Consider the following 18,002-nt stretch of genomic DNA (forward strand, 5'->3'; position numbering starts at 1 on the left):
ACCTCTGAAACTCAGGCCACTATAACAGTGTCCCATATTAGATACCCAATATGTGTATTCAGATGTGGAAAATTTGGGCTGTTCTTTAATTGAGATCCAAGACTTTCTCTTCTTCAGCAAAGCAGGTCTGCAAGGGTTAGGGAACGCGCCGCCAGCACAGCTACAAGAATGGATTTTTTCAAGCCCTGGCAGCCAGTGTTAACAGCTCCTGCAGTGAAGGGGCACTAAATGATGCCAGGCCCCAATGACCGCATGAGCAGGGGAGAAACGCTGCCAAAGCCTGACCGGCAATAACATTAATAAGGGCCAATGAGTCCTGAGTGCTTTCAAGCATTAAGCATTAGCTCTTGGAGACAGCGAGCTGCTAACAGAGACTCCAGACAACTACTTCAAGTGAAAAGTAGAGGGAGGCACAAAACTCAAGCAGTTTGGCAGCAGCTGAAACCTCTGATCAGAAGCAGGCTATTATTAGTCTCCCTGTCAGCTGACAGTAATAAGAGTAACAGCAAGACTCAGAGAAGACAATTAGATCTGTGGCATCCCTGAAAGGGAGAGATGCAAAGGGAATTTTTTCATTACATTCTCAAGCTGCTTACAGACATTCACTAAAAAGAGTGTGTCCCTCCTGAATACCTCATCCCATCCCATCATTGATTTTACTTGCTAGTGGCTTCTTGACAGCACAGAAAATATGCCCTAGTTTTGGATGTCACGAGCCTTTCTGTCCTCTCCTGCTCAGCTCTAGACAGTGCTGGGGCACAACGCAATGGAAAGCACAACACAAGGGTTACACTCTTCCCACAGCTTCATCCCGTCTCTGCTTTTCTTGTATTTGAGGCACGACAGCTCTAAGAAAGGATTATTAATGCCTCTACTCACAACAATAATCCAAGCAGCTTATTCCAGGGAATCACTGTGCTGTAGGTTTAAAATAAACATTGCTAGTAAGAACCTGCCGTATTCCAGCACATACCCTGAACTATCCCTGTTTCACCTCAGCTGCGATCGCACTGGTAGCCCAGCTTGTATACTTTCAAGAAAACAGCAAGAAACTTGGATATCCATTTTTTAAATCTAAATCCACTTTTAAGGGGATGAATTAGACAAGCCACAAAAACACTGTCCTAACACCTTCAGGAACCCTATCCAATTTCTCCAGTAATGTCAGTGAAACAGGGAGAAGGCACGAACTGCATTTGCCCCTTCTGAACAGGACATCCACATCACTTACTCCAAGAAGGCATTAGAATCAATCCATCTTTAAGTAGCAAAAGGAGCAGCTGGGTGCACCAGGATGACACATATACACATGATGATGCCAGCTCAGAAACTGCTGATTAAACCATAACTTCCTATAAATTTGCAGGACCAATGACTGGCACAAGAGGTGGAAAACAACAGGCCACCCTTCTGTTAGCCTCAGTCCCACAGCAATAGAAACAAGGAAGTAATGAAACTAGTAGAAATAAGGAAATAATGAAACTAGTTTTTCAGATCACACAGTATAGAATAGTAGGCTACAACCTCATTAGTGATAAATTAGGTCTCAAAGGAGATGCTAATAACTGCTAGAAGGAAGGATGTCTGAAACCTCATCTGAGCAACAGCAACTCTACAACCGTATTCTCCTGCAGAATAGAAATTGCCTCCCTTGTACTCTATAGGAAATAAAGGATCCCTCTGCCTTGCTCGGGAAGACATTATAAAAACAGAGCTTGAAACAAGAGGGAATCCCAGGAGAGAATTCCAGAGCACGCCAAGGACAACAGCTCAGCACCAGTCTGGGAGGATTTAGCTTTTTGCACCAACTATCACAGTGCTACAAGCAAGTTACAGGAGGGGAAAAGGGAAGAAAAAAACCCAGGAAAACGTGTTCTTTCTTAGCAGGGAAAGAAGAAAATAGTGTCAGGCCTGAGAAAAAGGGACAATTTATTGTTTCTAAACCAAAAAAAAAAAAAAAAAAAAGTGCAACAAAATCCTCTACACAGTTTCATCACTTTCATTTCAGAATCCCATGGCTAACTAGTATAAAAGCATTGCTAGACCAACTCTTTCTCCCTTCGGTGTGTTATCATCCCAAGTTATTTCAGGACCCGTTGGCAGATGCCTTACTGGGGACTATTATCTGAACCACTGCTCTTTTCTGGCAACACAATGTACAGATCACAGGACAGTGATAGAATCAACTTGTTTGCCACGTGCATCTCCTCCAAACAACCACCAGTGAAAGAGGCCACTCTGCCTCCACCAACACTCTACAGCTCAAACCGCTCCATCTTCTTCAGCAGGTGAGCAGGCATGAGCATGGGCCTCTTGCCAGTGTAAAAGAAGCTGCTGACAGAAAGAAGAGATATGAGAGCAGACAAGGATCACAAAAGGGAATTCAGAGTTTTATTTCCAAAAAAGAGCAACATAGTGTTGAAACAAAAAAAAAAAAATCAAGTTCAATTAATTTTCCTCCAATTTGAATGGCTACAAAAATAGATTCTACCCAAATCCATAAAGCCAGTTAACAGTACCATAACAAACAAAAACCAAAATTACTCATTCAGATACCACATACAGCAGTCACAGGAATCTAGCATATATTATTTAATGTTTTTTTAAAAAGTAAACTTCTAAAATGTTTCCATTAAAACTGAAATACCCATACGATTTTAAAAAATTGTACAAAAAATAATTTTAAACCAGTTGGAGGTAACAGTGTGCGTTTATTAAAATCCTGCACCAAGGCAGTAACATTTATAATTTAAAACCCAGCCCAGTAGAAAAGAGAAATGTGCAAACATTTAAAAAGTTACATGTACTCAGAGGCATGGTGGTGGTGCATCAGACCAGGCGATCCACTTCTGTCCTAATGCAAGGCGGGCTCCAAGAGGAGATGTCTCCAGTGAGGCACTGAAAGGGGAGGCAGAGGCAGGCATGCATACGCATGCAAGTTGCAGCTCAGTAGCCTGCAATGCAGGGAGCAGCAATGCCCCTGCCCTCTCCCCAGGGACGGTTTGCCCAGTCAGTAGCGTTATGGCACTCGGTCCAATGCCAGAAAGTCCTTGATGAATTCCGGTCAATCTGCTTTGAGAAAAAAAGAATGCAAAAGCCATTTTAGGAAAGAGAAATTGAAAGCCAATGAGAGAAACCAGTATTTGGTCCACAGGTATGTGTCACTGCATCAGCTACAAGAATTCACACGGGGCCTAAAAGCTCTCTGAGAAGGTGCATCTCCACAGACACCCATACAAGAACTTATTTTGAAAGACAACAGCCCTATAGAGCCTCCCCCCTCTGCCTTTGTTTTCCACCCATAGGTTTTCAGAATTACAGACTCACATGTTGCTGTGGTCACTACTCAAGCCTTCTTTCGAGCACAGAAGAAGGGAAGAGGGTAAAAAGTAGTAGCACAGAGTTCTGTGCATCCTGTTATGCTCAGTGAAGGCACCTTTCTATCCAGGAGTCCCTAGTAAGTCTCAAGCGATTAGAGTGATGAAATCTGTCTAGTTCTCAGGCTTCCTTTATGGTAAGGTTAAGAGTCGGACAGAATCTTTCAAAGGTTTTTTTTTCCTCTCTTCCTTTAGAAATGGTGCAGCATATTTACTTGTGTGGCACACAGGGTGCTTACACTTAAGTACATCACACAACCAGCAGATTCCTATCCTGAAAACACAGATCAGATTTCCGCAACCTATCATGAGCCATTTAAATAAGCTAAGTTTTATCAGAAACTTCAGTGCACTCTCTGCTTCCTTTGGCTGCTTCACCGGACCTGAGATATCTTTAGCCTCACCTACCTCCTCCATTACTTAGTCCATGTCCTAATGGACTTCTTGCCAAATTTCTTTCTGCATAGCTCCTGTAATGACACAAGAGAAGATTCATTATTGCCATGCAGTATCACCCCATCCACTCCCAGCTGCTGACAGAAGACCAGGATTTAGGTAGTGTCCAGAGGAAGTGCGCAGAGCAGAGCATGTCAGGCAGTCGCTTATCCTTACACACCAGCAGTTACCAATCCCACCAAGCTTCCTGCATCCGTTGCAAGTAGTAGTCCTTTGTCTACACTTGGTAGCCCCTGTCACCTGAACATCAGTGTTCCAGGGAGACAAGATAAAGTCCCGCACCCATGGTGGTAGTTTAGCTCTACCGTACAGACAGAATGGGAGCAGAGATACTGAACACATCCAAGTGACAGTGTCAAGCCAGGATTAAAACTCCAGAGTCCCATCCTCGGCCAACTGAGCCCATGTGGCCTGCCCTTAGATCAGTATGGGTTGACATGAATAGAAACCTGTATGCGAATACTCAGAGTCCTGTTCCTTTGGGATGTGGGAATGTGATCTCTCCTGCTTTTCGGAGAGAAAGAGACAAAGCATTATTCATTAAAAAAATGTCAAGGGACAACACGTGAAAGAGAACCTGCCTCTCTCTCACTATTTCCCTTTGATAGTTTGTTGGACAAACACATGATCAGATTCCAGCACAAGGATTCCTACGATCACGTTGGGAATTTCCCCTGCTTTCCTTAGCAATGCCCTCCCTTACCAGCCCCATCCCTTAGGAACAGAAGGTGGTCAGTACTTACCCTCTGCCCCCCTCCAGAGTACTCTGGATCTCCTTCAGGACTTCTGGAAAGCAGAGAGTTAAAAAAAAAAGGTGAGCTGAGCCAGTGGAGATCTGCTTTCAAAGCAGCAGACTAGCCACATTCCACCTCCCGGCAGAACAGCCTTTAAAACCTGCCTCCCACCACATGGAGGTCAGACCTTTTAATATCATTGCCTCTTCAACGGTACTAGATTTTTACTGAACAAGCTGGCACAAAGGACTGAAGCAGTCACTTGCCAGAGGAAATGCTGCCAGTCCCAGTGTCCCAGAGCCCCAAAGGAACAGTCTGTCCCAGTTGTCATTTTACACAAGTCCTACTGGAAAGTAAAAGGGCCTTCTTTTATCAGGGCAGGGAATATAGCTATGCAGAATGACCCTTGCCTTAGGGTATTACTATCTGTCCAACCCCTCGTGTTTATTGATTCATGAAAAAAACAGTATCTCTAGCATTTTGGTGTAATTGCAGATCCCTTGGAACCAAGTGCTGGAACCAGCAGAATTCCCAGCAGCTATCCGGCTTTCCCACCCACAAATGCACTTGTGCTGATAGTAGCAAGCTCATCTCACTCACTTTCATCATTGAGTAAGGCATGTTCCATCAGCCTCCCAGACTTCCTTTCTAAACAGAGAGCAGGAAAAAAAAAGTTTTTATCTAATAATTTTTTCCCCTTTTCATGAAATACATGCACTTTTGTAAACCCACAATAGAACTGTTTTTTCTTCAAGTCCTTTCAACTTTACTGAATGCTTCCCAACTAATCCTTAAAGCTTCTCACGTACTGAATTGTATTTTCCAGCAGTACTAGTTTGGCTAACAGCAGATACCTGTAATTTCAGACCTTATCTTCCTACAGCCTCTTCCTTCCAGCAGGAACTACATTCTATTCTTTCAAGACGATCTTGCCACAGGCAACCTACTTTAGTGCTAGCAACTGCAGTATCCAGACCAAAGTGTTTTCTTCATATCCCTCCTTACTTTTCCTTTCTTATGTAGAAAGTAAGAACTGTAGCAACAGGAAAGACTTTGAAATGCTGTATTTAGCACATTTTTTTTTGCTTACCATCTTCTCCATAGTCACTCGAAGTCCTTCCTGATCCCCTAGAAGAGGAAGGGGGGCAAAAAAACACTGACTCTCAGGCATAGGAGTACAGAGAATTCATGTATACTCTTGGCAGTTAAGAGAAGCTTCAGTGCATGCTAACTAAATGGCACGTTGAGCAAGCATGTGGGAAGGGCTTCATCACGTATTGGTGATACAGAAGTCTGAGGGCAGTGGAGAACCTCTTTAATCTTTCAGAATAAAATTCCTATAGGACCTCCATCAGTGTCAAAACTATCATTTGCTGATGTCCCAAAAGAAGAAGCACTAAGTTTTCCTTCACAAAGCAATAGTTCAGTCTCTTCGATAACATACAGCCCTTAATTAAAGCAAGCCAGAATTTACAGCTTGTTACTCTAGCTCCAGGAGGCCAATTCCCATGCTTGATTACTTTGTCCCAGCAGCAGTACTGCAAATAGGGAGAAGGTTACATTTCCTCATGCCAATCCATCTAGGAATGATGCTAAGAGTCTTCAAACAATAATCCTACTACAACTTCTGCCTTCTATATTGATATATTTTAAAAGAAAGGTTCTCTGTAAAATGCAATACTTTGTAGGAGACAGCTTGGAAAGGGAGACGGGCTACAGAAACAATTTGAACTCATACCACAGGCTTGCTTATATCACCTGCAACACAGGAGCAGGTCGCACTACCCAGACATAGTGTGTAGGAGTTTTATGGACTTTACCTGGATTTTCTTGTAGTGTTCTCCATGCCAGACCTGTTGTGCACATGATTGTTGCTTGTAAGTTCTGGCACATCAACAACGCACTGGGGCTCCACTAACCATTTGGTAGAAAGGGAAAACCTCTCAAACTCCGATGGTGAGATCAGATAGAAACCTACAGAGGACAGAGAGAATTTATAAACAATTCTCAAGTCCAAGAACGTGGTTCCAGAACTAAAAACAACCCAAAAAAGAACAGATAAAAGTGTCATCTATGTTCAACAGAGAAGGGCCTGTTTGCATTTCTTATCTAAATCAGAATAACCCTGGCAAAGAAGTTACTACCTCAGTTTCCCTAAGAGCAGTTAACCAAGAGACTGGGCAATTTAAGATTATGCTGATGGATAACTGTGTTGTGCTATGTTGACTTTTATGAAAAGATATCCAGCAGCACAGAGAGATGTAAAGACTCAACTGCCAAGCAGAGATCCACCTTCAATAGCCATTAGATGTTGGATCCCAGTTCTGCAATTTAAGTGTTGATCCAGAACCACATGTGGGAGGTACAATACGCCCACTTTCACAGTGCTTGCTACTTAGAAGGCCATTCCCTTATCTCTGAGGAAGAAGGGGGTGGCCAGATGGGAGCTACCTATGGGGCACATCCAACTTGTTAGCTGAAAGTTAAGAATAACAGAATAAGCTCACATATGTTTCTGCTAATTCATACATCAAAACCTGCTGGCAACTGGAACTGGCCAGAAATATACAACATGGACACATTTATGCAATGCTCACCTGCGTATGCAGACAGCTCTAAAACCTGAGCCCTAACAACTCCTCTGCCATTGTCACCAACACACAGCAGAGGCAGAGGATTTGGGAAAAGCACACCTTACCTTGGCCATATTTGGTGAAGACGCAGGATGCAATGCCGCTCACATCCTCTTTGCGGATGCAAGGGTAGCGGATCTGTAACTTGAGGAAGGGCAATGAGATGATCTGAATGTCTCCCAGGTTAGTCAGGACAGCCAGGTCGTTTTCACTGTAATCGTTTGTCTTGCAGCTGCCGAAGTTAGCAACTGTCACCTTTCGTACCCGACAGCCTTCCAGTGCCGTCAGCTTGAGCTTCAGTTTGGAGCTAACCTTGGGTAATGTGAAGACCTGTCAATAGAAACAGGACAGTGACAACTCCTTCCTGCACGGTGAAGGCCAGCAGCCGCACCCCAGGACATCTGCTGCTCCCTCCTTTAACAATGTTTTTATTCACAGTGAATACACACTAGTGTAATCTGAATCAACCTGGCTTCCTGTTCATGAGACAAAAATAATAGTAATAATAATAATAATAATAAGCCAGTCAGTGTTAAGAGTCTGTTTTTGTTCTGACATCAAGCAGTTTTACACTTTGAGCTGCAAACTGCATTTCTCTCCTAGTTTTTTCAAAAGCCTGCTGTAGTCAGCTAAAAATTAAGGAAAAAAATGCAGTTTAGATTGCATGCTCTTCCACATTAAAAAAACAAGGAGAGCCTACAACATGCTACATATGGATTATTCTCTAAGCTAGTTAGTATGCAAAACAAGAAACTTTAGTTGCTTATAAAAATGCCTATAAATTACTGTTTCTGTACAGTGTTACATGGAACTAACCACGGAATCAAAAGCTCTTTCCCAAAAGCAAAAGCAGCCTTGTACAGAGTTTAATATAGGAATAAAATATCTATATTCAGTGTGCACATCATTATGCTGAATACTCAATTTGTCTGCACACACCTGATTTCCGTGGGCTCAGGACTATTGTCATCATTTTTCTGGACAGTACCACACTGAAATACTATTCCTGAAGTATTATTCAAGTTCAGAAGAATGACTACTCCAAAGAGCACTGCTCAGTGCTTTAGCACATTTTACATGCAGTCCACATGCACCTCCTGTGTGATACCTTAAACTGCTCTTCAGACACCACCAGCAGTTGATGGCTGCCTTGCATATCAGGGCTCTTCGAAAGGTCGTGTGCTACTTCCAGAGGTTCTGGGAGGGGATTGCTGCGCCCATCCAAGACGAGTATACCCACGACAGGAGCCCTGTGCATCAGCTGAATCTCTTTGGCTAGACAAGACGAAGAGAAAAAAAACAAACAGGATTCTAGTCAGAGACGCTGTGCTAGAAACGCAACTCACACCCTCTCAAAGCTGGAGAGCTATAGACCTCTGCTATAGAAACATTATCTAAAAAGATTTAAGAGTTAAAGGGTATTTGAACTAAACGGGTTCATGTTAAACAGTAACTACCATTACACAAAGACAACAGACCCATCTGTCACAATAAGGTACATGCACATTGTGACTTGATGGTAAGCTTTAATGACAGCTGATGCAAATACAGACTTCTGAAGTCAGCAGGAACCGAGGCTAAGGAAGGTCAGACAACTCAGGCTCTGCTCAGACAACGCTATATTTACCACCACTCTCTCACTGGTAAACAGCAGTAATTGAGCCACCTTGCTTTTCTATTTCTATGGCTAAAGACACACCACTTATAAGAGTGACACCTAGATCCATTAGGACAGTTGTTTTCATGAGCCATACTTACCCTGTTCTGCCCTGACAGGTTCGTCCATCCTCCTCTCTGCTGGAGGGACACGTAAACAGAACGCGTAGACCGTACCTCCATTGGTGCCTGCCCACAAGGATGGGCAGTGGCGAGAGCCTGGAGCAACGAGAGGGCTCATGAGCACACCACCATCTCTGGCAACCTTGGATACCAGCTTTCCTTAACACCCTAGCTGTATGCATCCTCCCTCTGTTCATCTCCTAAACACCTTTGTATTATGGCAGACTCTCCAGGGAAACTACGGTTTCTTAGCACTTCTCTTTCCAAAACTTCTCCACCAAGATAGGGCATGTGAGTAAAGGAAACAGTGTTATTTCCCTCAGTCACCACCATTGCTGCATCCGGTTTTCATGTATTTATATCACATATGACCAGAGGAAGCTTAAAGTTTGGGCTCTGATGCTCACCCAACCACCACCTTCACCAAAATTAAAAGGCGGTGCTGGGGCAAGGGATGAACTTCAGAGTAACACGACAGGGAAAACCTTATGCTCAGAAGTCAGAAGCCATTTCAGCACATTTGAAAACGCATGCTTTCAGACTGCCTAGGAGGATGAACTACTACTGGCCTTGGATCAGCCAGCAGCCAGAACAGCTAAATAACAGTTCTGCATGACAACATATGTTCTTGCCCTAGATTAGTTTTTCAGCATAGCAGAAGATACAACACAGGAGGTGCTGAATTTTCCTGGCAGTAAGACTCTAACGCATTCCTTGGCAGAAGAGGGAAAAATCCACTCAGAAGAAAGGAGATGCTTTTTCTACTCACTATCTCTCAAGAAGGTGTCAGCAAAGTATAAGGTGCGCACAAAGCCAGTGAAAGAGTCTTCTGCAGACCGGGCTTCAATCTTCCGCTGAACTGGAGCCAGTTCCATTTCCTGCAGTGCATCCTGGTCAAATTTAGCATTTGCCTCTTGAACCTTCAAAGATGAGGAGACATTTTGCAAGTCAGGCACAACATCTCTCCCTTGTCCACAACACAAGGATGCAGGTTAACACATGGCTTCAGAAGAGCAGAGCAGCCCAGTTTACCTGGATGCACTGCAAAGAACTAGTTTTGCTCCTTCCCTACCAGCCCGCTGTGCACTGTAGGAACGCTGTTCCTCTGGTACCAGCTACACATGCCAGTTACAGTACATAAAACTCAGGGAGCTTTACAGAACTAATACTCGCATCTCTCTGTAGCCATTTATTTTACTTCTTCTCCAAGTTCATGTCCTCCTCTCCCCATTGCAAAGACACAGGGAAGAGAGGGAGGTAGGAAGAGCAGCAGGCAATAGAAAAGGAAAGCACCATCATACCAGCGAGCAGGTATATTCTGAATCATAGGTTCAATGCCAGACTGTACATTTTCCCCTGAAAACATAACTATTTTTGTCTAACAGCTAGCAGCATCAGATGTTGCTATTTTTGCCATTATACCAATCAGCCACTGATCTCATAGCAGGACTGCAGACCACCTCCTTCCCTGGGCAGTCTAATCAGGACTCTACATGCTCCAAGTTGTATACAGACAGGGCCCCAAAAAGCTGGACCCCTCACCTCAGAGGCGTTTCCACTACCTCCTCGCCTCTTCCGACTAGACACCCGGCTTCTTCTGATCCGCCTGAATGATTGCCGGAGGGACTTCTTCAAGGATTTCACCCGAGATAGCGGGCCTTCTAAAGCCAATTGGTCACTGGGATGCAGTGTACATCTAAGAAAAAAAAAGAAAAAAAAAAGAAAAAAAAAAAAAAAGAAAAAGAAAAAGAGAGAGAGAGAGAGAGAGAGAGAGAGAGAGAGAAATGGTAGGCACATGGTCACTTTCTACTGAGTGGCAATCACTACTAAAAGTTCAGCATGACATGTACGAATGCAGAGACAAGAATATGCTTATATTCTTGAAGATCTTCAAGAAGTCCAATGAGGTAGAACTTCTTGCTATACTGCTGCTGTCTAGAAATCTATTCTCATGACTTGCTTAGTTAGGACTTCCAGGTTATCTGTAACTGGGGATTACCCTGAAGCTCCTAGAAGGAAGATACTTACTTCACAAAGACCAGTCGTTTCTGCTGGTTGTCAAAAAGTCCAAAACCATGACTGGTACCAAAGGCCACGAGCTTCCATTCAGAGTGAAGGGCCAATGAGGTGACCACAGCTGGTGGTTGACACTGGACCAGAACAAATGGCTGAAAACCAGCTTCAAATCGGACAGGACCATCTCGAGTCTTTAGTTTCTCATGACCTTTCCATCGATAGCCCTCTTGGTCCTGCAGGAGATCTGCTTCAGCATGGTCCACAACATGTTCAGCATCTTCATCATTCAGTTCCATCACCAGTACCTGAAAGGAAGAGAACAAGCCGTTAGAGCTTCTACTACCCAGGCAGTCCTCCAAGCTGCCAAGTCAGCCAGACTGACATCATCAAGCCAAGAAAGGTCAGAAAAGTTCTCCACAGCTGGAAAAATTAAAGCACCTCTCAGGGATGATAAATAATGTTAGATAAAGTCTAAAACACAGAGTAAAGAAAGTAGGCAGCCTCAGACAACATTTCCAGTGACTAGATTGATTAATCACTACAGAAATTAGTGTTTGCAATTTTGACACATCTCCAATTTGCACTGTAACAGGCTGCACTAAAGCAAGGTTAACGGTGACTATTTATGTATCAATACCTGCCCTGCTGTTCCAGCTACAGCCAAGTATCCACTGTATTTACACAGGTAGATCTTCTGGATCCCAAGTCTGGGATCATCACTATAAGGGTCAAAGGTACCAACCTAGAACAGAGAGAGAGAGAGAGGGAGAAGGCGTGTACGTGTGCACAGTGGCTAATCTTCATAGATGTATTAGTAGTACAAGAATAAAAACTCCTCAGCTTCAGAAAGCTTCCACAAGCAATAATTATCTTACCTTGCGAAGTGGAGGCCATTCATCCTCACCCAGGGTGTTCATATTGTCATTGGGATCAGCATCTGTGAGAAATACCCGCACTGTGCTTAGCTTATAAAGGAGGTGCAAGCAGACGCCAGATGCATCCCAAAAGCGCACAGTGCCATCTTCATGCCTGTATGGGGGAGGATTACAGAAAGCACAGGTCATACAGAGGCACAGCAAATCACAAAGATAAAACAGAGGGGAAAAACAATGCAGTCAGAGGTTAAACCACACTATTTACAAAGCCCTGAACTATGGCAAATTATAGCTTCAAGACTTTTTTTTTTTAAATCCAGTTTGTTCTTGATCTGACATCAATACAGAATTTAAGGTTACTCTAAAAAGCACCAAAAAGGAAAAAAAGCCCAAGCACATGGAAGGAACAACTCACCCTGAAAAAAATACTACTAGTAGAAAAGCTATGGGCTAAAAATCAAGCTTTAATCTTAGTTCTCCAGGTGAGAATTGGCAACATTCTTCCCAGGACTTCTAACAACTTGCTGCATCAAGAATGAAGTGTCTGAAGAACAGCCCACAGAAATGCTTGAAAGTGCTTTGAAAAGAAAATGATACATTTTTATGTGGTGAGGCAATTTCTTGCTAGCTACTTCATTCCAGCACTTAGCTAAATCTGCTCACGCTGATCAAAACAGACAGGAGTCCAAACTAACCGCTTTGAGATTCACAACAGTGTAAATAGGGAAAAGCTTAAAACTTGCAAGATTAAGCTCTGCATTTACCCGCCTTCCTTTGAATCAGTTTGGATTACTGCCTGCACTTGTACAGTGAAGTGTATGAAAGGAAAGGACAACATTTCAGAAGCAAAAGTAAGGCAGCTCTATAGGTTATCTGTGGATATTGGGACCTGTCTGTTCTCTCAAAAGCAGCAGAAATGCTTTGCTTTATGAGCAAGCAACCCAGCTTTGAGAAGTTATATTGTAAAGTTTCTTCTTTCTACAAGATGAGCAGACTGTAATCCCAAGGGAAAGCCTCAGTTAGTTCAAAAGGAAGGACAAATAGGCTGGAAGGGCTCCTTGAATTTTATCAAGTACATACCCTGTTAGAAGCAAGTCCCTCTGAGGAGGATCTGGAGCTAAGTTGGTGCCACCATCAATCGGCCATGGCTACAAATACATTAAGGGAAGACTGTGACTTCCAAGGCAGCGACAGTATGAAGAGAATACACAGTCAGCAGGAGAGCATGAACTTTAGTGCAAGTGGCAGTGAAACAGCCCATGCTGTTAGCTTTTGTTTGGATTAGATGTTCCTGTTCTGACACCAGCTGTGCTTTTTAGAAGAAGATATTCTACACATTTCCTCAAGAAGCTGTGCCGAAAGCTTGCAGCTTCTAAATGAGGAGTTTGTTACCCCTGACAGCTGGGAACACTCACACTTTCCTTCTGGCTTGTCAAAGCCTGAAAAAAAAAATCACGTTTTAATCCCCACAGTGTGAGCAACTGCACTGGTGGTGGTCTGGGAAAAAGCCCTTCTCAACCCTGCTAAGAGGCAGGACAGCGCCTGTTGGGACTCAGCCCTGCACACGCTGTCAGCAGCACAGCCCACCCACACTCTGAGCACGCTATGCTGTTCTTAAACACATGTGATCATGTCTATAGTTAAAGCTGCCATACCATATTGGAGTAGTGAATGTTCTGCTTGCTCCCAGCACTGATAATCCTCTCCCACAGTTTCAGGGGGATGTTGGAGATGTGGTGTGAGCAGGTGATGGCTGAGCAGTGGAGAGAAGCCAGGTACGGGGGATGGACTGCTGGCCAGCCTGCAGACTTTAAGTCTATCACTACCAGCTCTTCTTCTGCCAGCACCACCATAGCAGAAGGGTCATCAAACTCTGTGGAAACAAGATTCATTGAGGCTAACAAAAAAAGACTACCCAAGATTAATAGAAACAAGCTTCCTGTAAAGCTTATACGGAAACTACTGTCATGGAGCTCTACACAAACATGTTTTTGTTGGCAATACCTCTAAATGCTTCTGTGTTAACTGGGCCTATCGAGGCACTGATATTAATAGAATTCAAGATATTAATAGATTTACTGCAAATTCATGTTCCTCTACATCATTGCTGGGACTATTAGAGGGACTTAGTTTTTCTTCGAGGTGGAATCTCAAAACCGCATCCACAGCTGAACAAAACAAGTTTATACTCATCAATACAAGTCAAAAGTCCTACCTAAAGCTAATTAACAGCAGGGCGTGGATGGACACGTATACACCCCAGCAATGACCCATTTAGTACTGTATGGACCACAGTCCAGCTAGGCTAAGCTGCTTAAACACAGTAATGCCATGGGTGTTGCAGGAGGCTTCTCTGCTTGAACTGACAAGTATTTACTACTCAACACTCTCACTCTGGAGTTTTCCCTGCTTCTAGCACAGAGCCACATCCTCTGTACTTTAACGAGTGCGTACATCTAATATATATTTATACATGTTAGACATGATTACAAGCAAAAGAAATCTGTTAACGTAACCTTAGATGTGACACTTGCACACTGAATCAAGAAGTTAATTCTGCTTACAACTAGAAATCTTAACCCACACGAAACACCTAGTCTGCAGTAACACGTAAAAGACAGCCACATTAGCAACTGGTGGGGAAAACCAGAGCTATGAATTGTTTCACACCAGTAGCTATTAACGAAGCTATACAAATCTAAGTGAATGCACAGTTGCATTTGTGTCACCGGGGGGTATGGGTGAATAAACAGTGCAAGCCATTAGCAAACTGGCAGCTCTTCTCCGAGGCTCCCTAACCTGGGCTTTCACTTCCCTTTAGTTATTTGATTATTTGGAATATACTCGCAAGAAGGCAAGTCTATAGGCAACGATATACCACTCCTGTAGAAGTAACTCAAAATAATTACTACTTGGCACCACTCTCGTAGACATCCTGGGTTTCACCTCTAACTGGCCACAGCCATAACACAGCAATAATCAGTTCAGGTTCTTCATGAAGACTGCGGAGATACTTTAAAATGTTTCAAATCCAGTTTTAGTTCACTAACTTGTATACTACCATTTGCAGTTGTCTACAGACCTTCTGAATTGGACAGGTCATCATGCATGTACTGCATTGTGCATGATCAGCCCTGCACTCTGATCAATACTGCCAACATTAACCATATATACTGTTTGAAAATAGCATTTTCCCCTACAAAGGCAAATATTTGAGCCCATTGCTTATGAAAAGAATCTGTTTTAAATTGCCAAAGTAGCAAACATACTAAAAATTTTTAATGACTTCTATAAACTCGTCCACATACTAATGAAAAACAAACCCCCCAAAAGACAGGAAGGGTTAGTCCACACATTTTTTTTTTTTTTAATTTCACCATATTCAGTGCTGTGGAAAGTCACCACCTATCATCACACTGCAATGCATGAGCTTTGTGCTTATTAAATTACAAGGCTTTGGCATACAATTAATACCTTACTATTACCATTGCAGGGAAAACTGCTTAAGGGCGAACAAGGCAAGCTACGCAGATCCACTAAGCGCAGGCAATCAGCCATGAGGAAGCTTGTCAACCACAGAAACCTCATTTTATTGTAAATAACTTCCTTGTCTAAGGACAACAGCTCCAGCTTCCTGCAACAGCTCCTGCCTGTACCCACTAGAAGACATGTTAACTAGATAATTCAATCCTTGGGCAGTACAAAAATAAAGCCTAAATCTCTTACAAAAAAAAAAAGAAATCAGATTTCTTTCACCTTTAAGACTTTTATTCCATTATTCAGAATCTCAGCTCTGACAACTTCACAGAAAGTAAGAGTGCCTGGCTTCTTTTATAATAAAAAGCTAAACAGTACCTCAAGCTTAATGGCATTGTTAAGCTTGAAGGTTTAGACGTATAGGTTCTGTGTATTTGGAAGATATCACCAAACCAAGCTTCTAAAAGACAGCCTTGTGTAGGCGAAGACTATAATAACAAACATGTAACAGCGCTTCATCACACTTACGGACTGCCTCATTCCTGTTTTAACAGACCCTTTCAAGTCACTGAACAAAATCCACCGGAGGAAAAACAAGAAATCCAAAGCCTATTTCACTCTGCCTGCTTTCCTAAGTCGTCCCTCCGCTGGTTCTGCAGTCTGCTTTGCACAACAGGCCAGAGGGAGCCAACCTGCACACACACATGTAGCTGGGAGCTGTTGTCACCACCACCATGCAAGAGGAATAGGTTTGGAAACTTCTGTACTAAGCAAACCAGAAACTAGAAAGCCTAGAAGATTCAGTAACATAGAAGATCTGCCTGCAAGCACTTAAAGAGCATCTAAACTTTAGCAGCTTGCTCTGACTCAACTTCCAATACTGTGCTTTTGCAGAGCTTCAGACAGTAATTTTCTACTCAGTTACTTCAAGTTAACCAGAAGCAAGACCTGTGCCAGCAGGAAAGGAAGTTTTTGGGGTGAAGTCATTGACAATTCCATGAAAAGAAAAATAATATATATTATGGGTATTGTGGAAGCTAGAGTAACAAAGCTCTTCAATGGAAGCAAGACGCTGACAAGCTCGAGCTATGCTGTGGAATGAGAGCTATTCAGTATTAGAACTGTTTACATTCATGTTTGCCAGCAGTAAGTAAATTACATACTCTATATACTGACCCTCGGTTCTAGGACACCCTTTGTTGATTTATTACCCAGAGCCTTAGTCCTAAATCCAGGCAGTAATTAAGAGAAACACTGTCTTAGTGGGAGTAAGCTGCATTTTTAATTATTGCCTCCCTTGAAGTACTATTTCCAAATAGGAATATCCAGATCCTGACTTCACAACCTGGTTATGTCCAGTGTCCAGCCTCCAAGAGGCCAAGAGGTCTTTCCTCGTTAATGGAGCAGCTTACTTTTTTTTTTAAAAAAAAAAAAAAAAAGAATGTATGGCATTTGTAGCTGGCACATTCTTGATGCCAGTATTTTACACTTCACCTTTAATTGGCACAGTATCTCTGTTAAAGTCTCAGAAAACCCAAACAACTGAGCGTAGACTCCGCATTTCATTTGCTATTTACACCAGGAAAACATCCACATGCTTACACAGCCATTCTAATTCTTCAGTATTGCCTTTCACTACATACCTGCCGTAGGCTCTGAACTGAAGATGATAAAGAAGTCTATCACCCGCGATGTGAAGTCAAAGGCTGTTTGTTGGCTGCCATGGATGACAGAGATACTGTGCCGGTCACCATAGCTAGCCCGGGGCATCCCTCCTTGGAATATAATGTAAGGAAGCCTGAAGAGAAAGACATAGGTAAGTGGCAGAGGCTGAAATGAGGAGTAAGGGCAATTTCAAAGACTTGAGGCAAGTCTAACTTTGACAAGGAAATTCTTACCATGTTACTCTAAAGGGATGTTATGGCATTAAACACTGCACCCTTTAAGGGCCTCTTGCTAAAAATACTGAGAGGAGTGAAGGGATAGACCAAGAACTTACCCATTTTTTGTTGTCTGCCAGTAGATCTTGGAGATGGCCTTGCAAGGAAAAGGACCTAAGAGAACAGCGTTAGTTACTGTAATTTGAGAAGTGCATCTTTACACAGGAAGCTCCTTACTCTGCTTCACCTAGTTAGGAGTATGCAACCCAAGGTCACCTCAGCCTCCCTGTCAAAGGGAGCCACCTGAATTTGGAGACACCACCACCTCCCCAGGCCAAGCCACATCAAATGCAACAGTCTTTCCGGGATGTGCTCATTCCCACAGCACTCCTCAACAAAACAAGGCTCAGACCCAAGGGGAAGTTCTGAACTATGTTGCTGATGGCTAACAGGGACAGGTAGTGCTGCTATAGGAGCTGATTAACTAGAAAGGATTGTTAAAAACATGGCCATTCCTGAAACTAATGTAAAGGTGATAGAGCTTTAGAAGCTTCTATGTGCTTGAAAGATGAGGTCATTCCCATTTGATGGGTTTCAGCAAATCAGAGGCATCATTTCATCACTGCTGTTTGACAAAAAGTGCACTTAGCTCACTATTAATTACAGAAGATCCAAGCAACTCCTGCTGAACAGGATACTTGAACTAAATCAAAGAGCTGAATCACAAGCACCCTTCTTCATAAGGCATATAAATTTCTTCAACACATTTTTTTCC

General features: G+C 43.0%; 1 protein-coding gene across 8 annotated transcripts in view; it reads right to left on the reverse strand.

Annotated features, from left to right (window-relative positions):
* Positions 1-2,369: 2,369 nt before the first annotated feature.
* Positions 2,370-18,002, reverse strand: part of LLGL2 (LLGL scribble cell polarity complex component 2) — a 34,688-nt gene continuing 19,055 nt past the window's right edge. For 4 of the 8 annotated variants that reach the window (XM_064522588.1, XM_064522586.1, XM_064522584.1 and 1 more), the window contains 19 exons: positions 17,347-17,401; positions 16,991-17,145; positions 13,526-13,743; positions 12,951-13,018; positions 11,871-12,024; positions 11,633-11,737; positions 11,008-11,300; positions 10,522-10,675; positions 9,749-9,899; positions 8,959-9,075; positions 8,309-8,475; positions 7,266-7,530; positions 6,388-6,541; positions 5,658-5,695; positions 5,168-5,215; positions 4,577-4,619; positions 4,283-4,340; positions 3,786-3,847; positions 2,370-3,072 (listed from right to left, as the gene is read on the reverse strand). In XM_064522588.1, the coding sequence (XP_064378658.1) occupies positions 3,794-3,847; positions 4,283-4,340; positions 4,577-4,619; positions 5,168-5,215; positions 5,658-5,695; positions 6,388-6,541; positions 7,266-7,530; positions 8,309-8,475; positions 8,959-9,075; positions 9,749-9,899; positions 10,522-10,675; positions 11,008-11,300; positions 11,633-11,737; positions 11,871-12,024; positions 12,951-13,018; positions 13,526-13,743; positions 16,991-17,145; positions 17,347-17,401 (2,297 nt within the window). In that variant the 3' untranslated portion in view covers positions 2,370-3,072; positions 3,786-3,793. The remainder of the gene's footprint in view (positions 3,073-3,785; positions 3,848-4,282; positions 4,341-4,576; positions 4,620-5,167; positions 5,216-5,657; positions 5,696-6,387; positions 6,542-7,265; positions 7,531-8,308; positions 8,476-8,958; positions 9,076-9,748; positions 9,900-10,521; positions 10,676-11,007; positions 11,301-11,632; positions 11,738-11,870; positions 12,025-12,950; positions 13,019-13,525; positions 13,744-16,990; positions 17,146-17,346; positions 17,402-18,002) is intronic. The other 4 variants (XM_026099028.2, XM_064522585.1, XM_026099031.2 and 1 more) reach the window with 4 other exon arrangements.

Source organism: Dromaius novaehollandiae, chromosome 18 (genome assembly GCF_036370855.1).
Source record: "Dromaius novaehollandiae isolate bDroNov1 chromosome 18, bDroNov1.hap1, whole genome shotgun sequence".
Lineage (NCBI taxonomy): Eukaryota > Metazoa > Chordata > Aves > Casuariiformes > Dromaiidae > Dromaius > Dromaius novaehollandiae.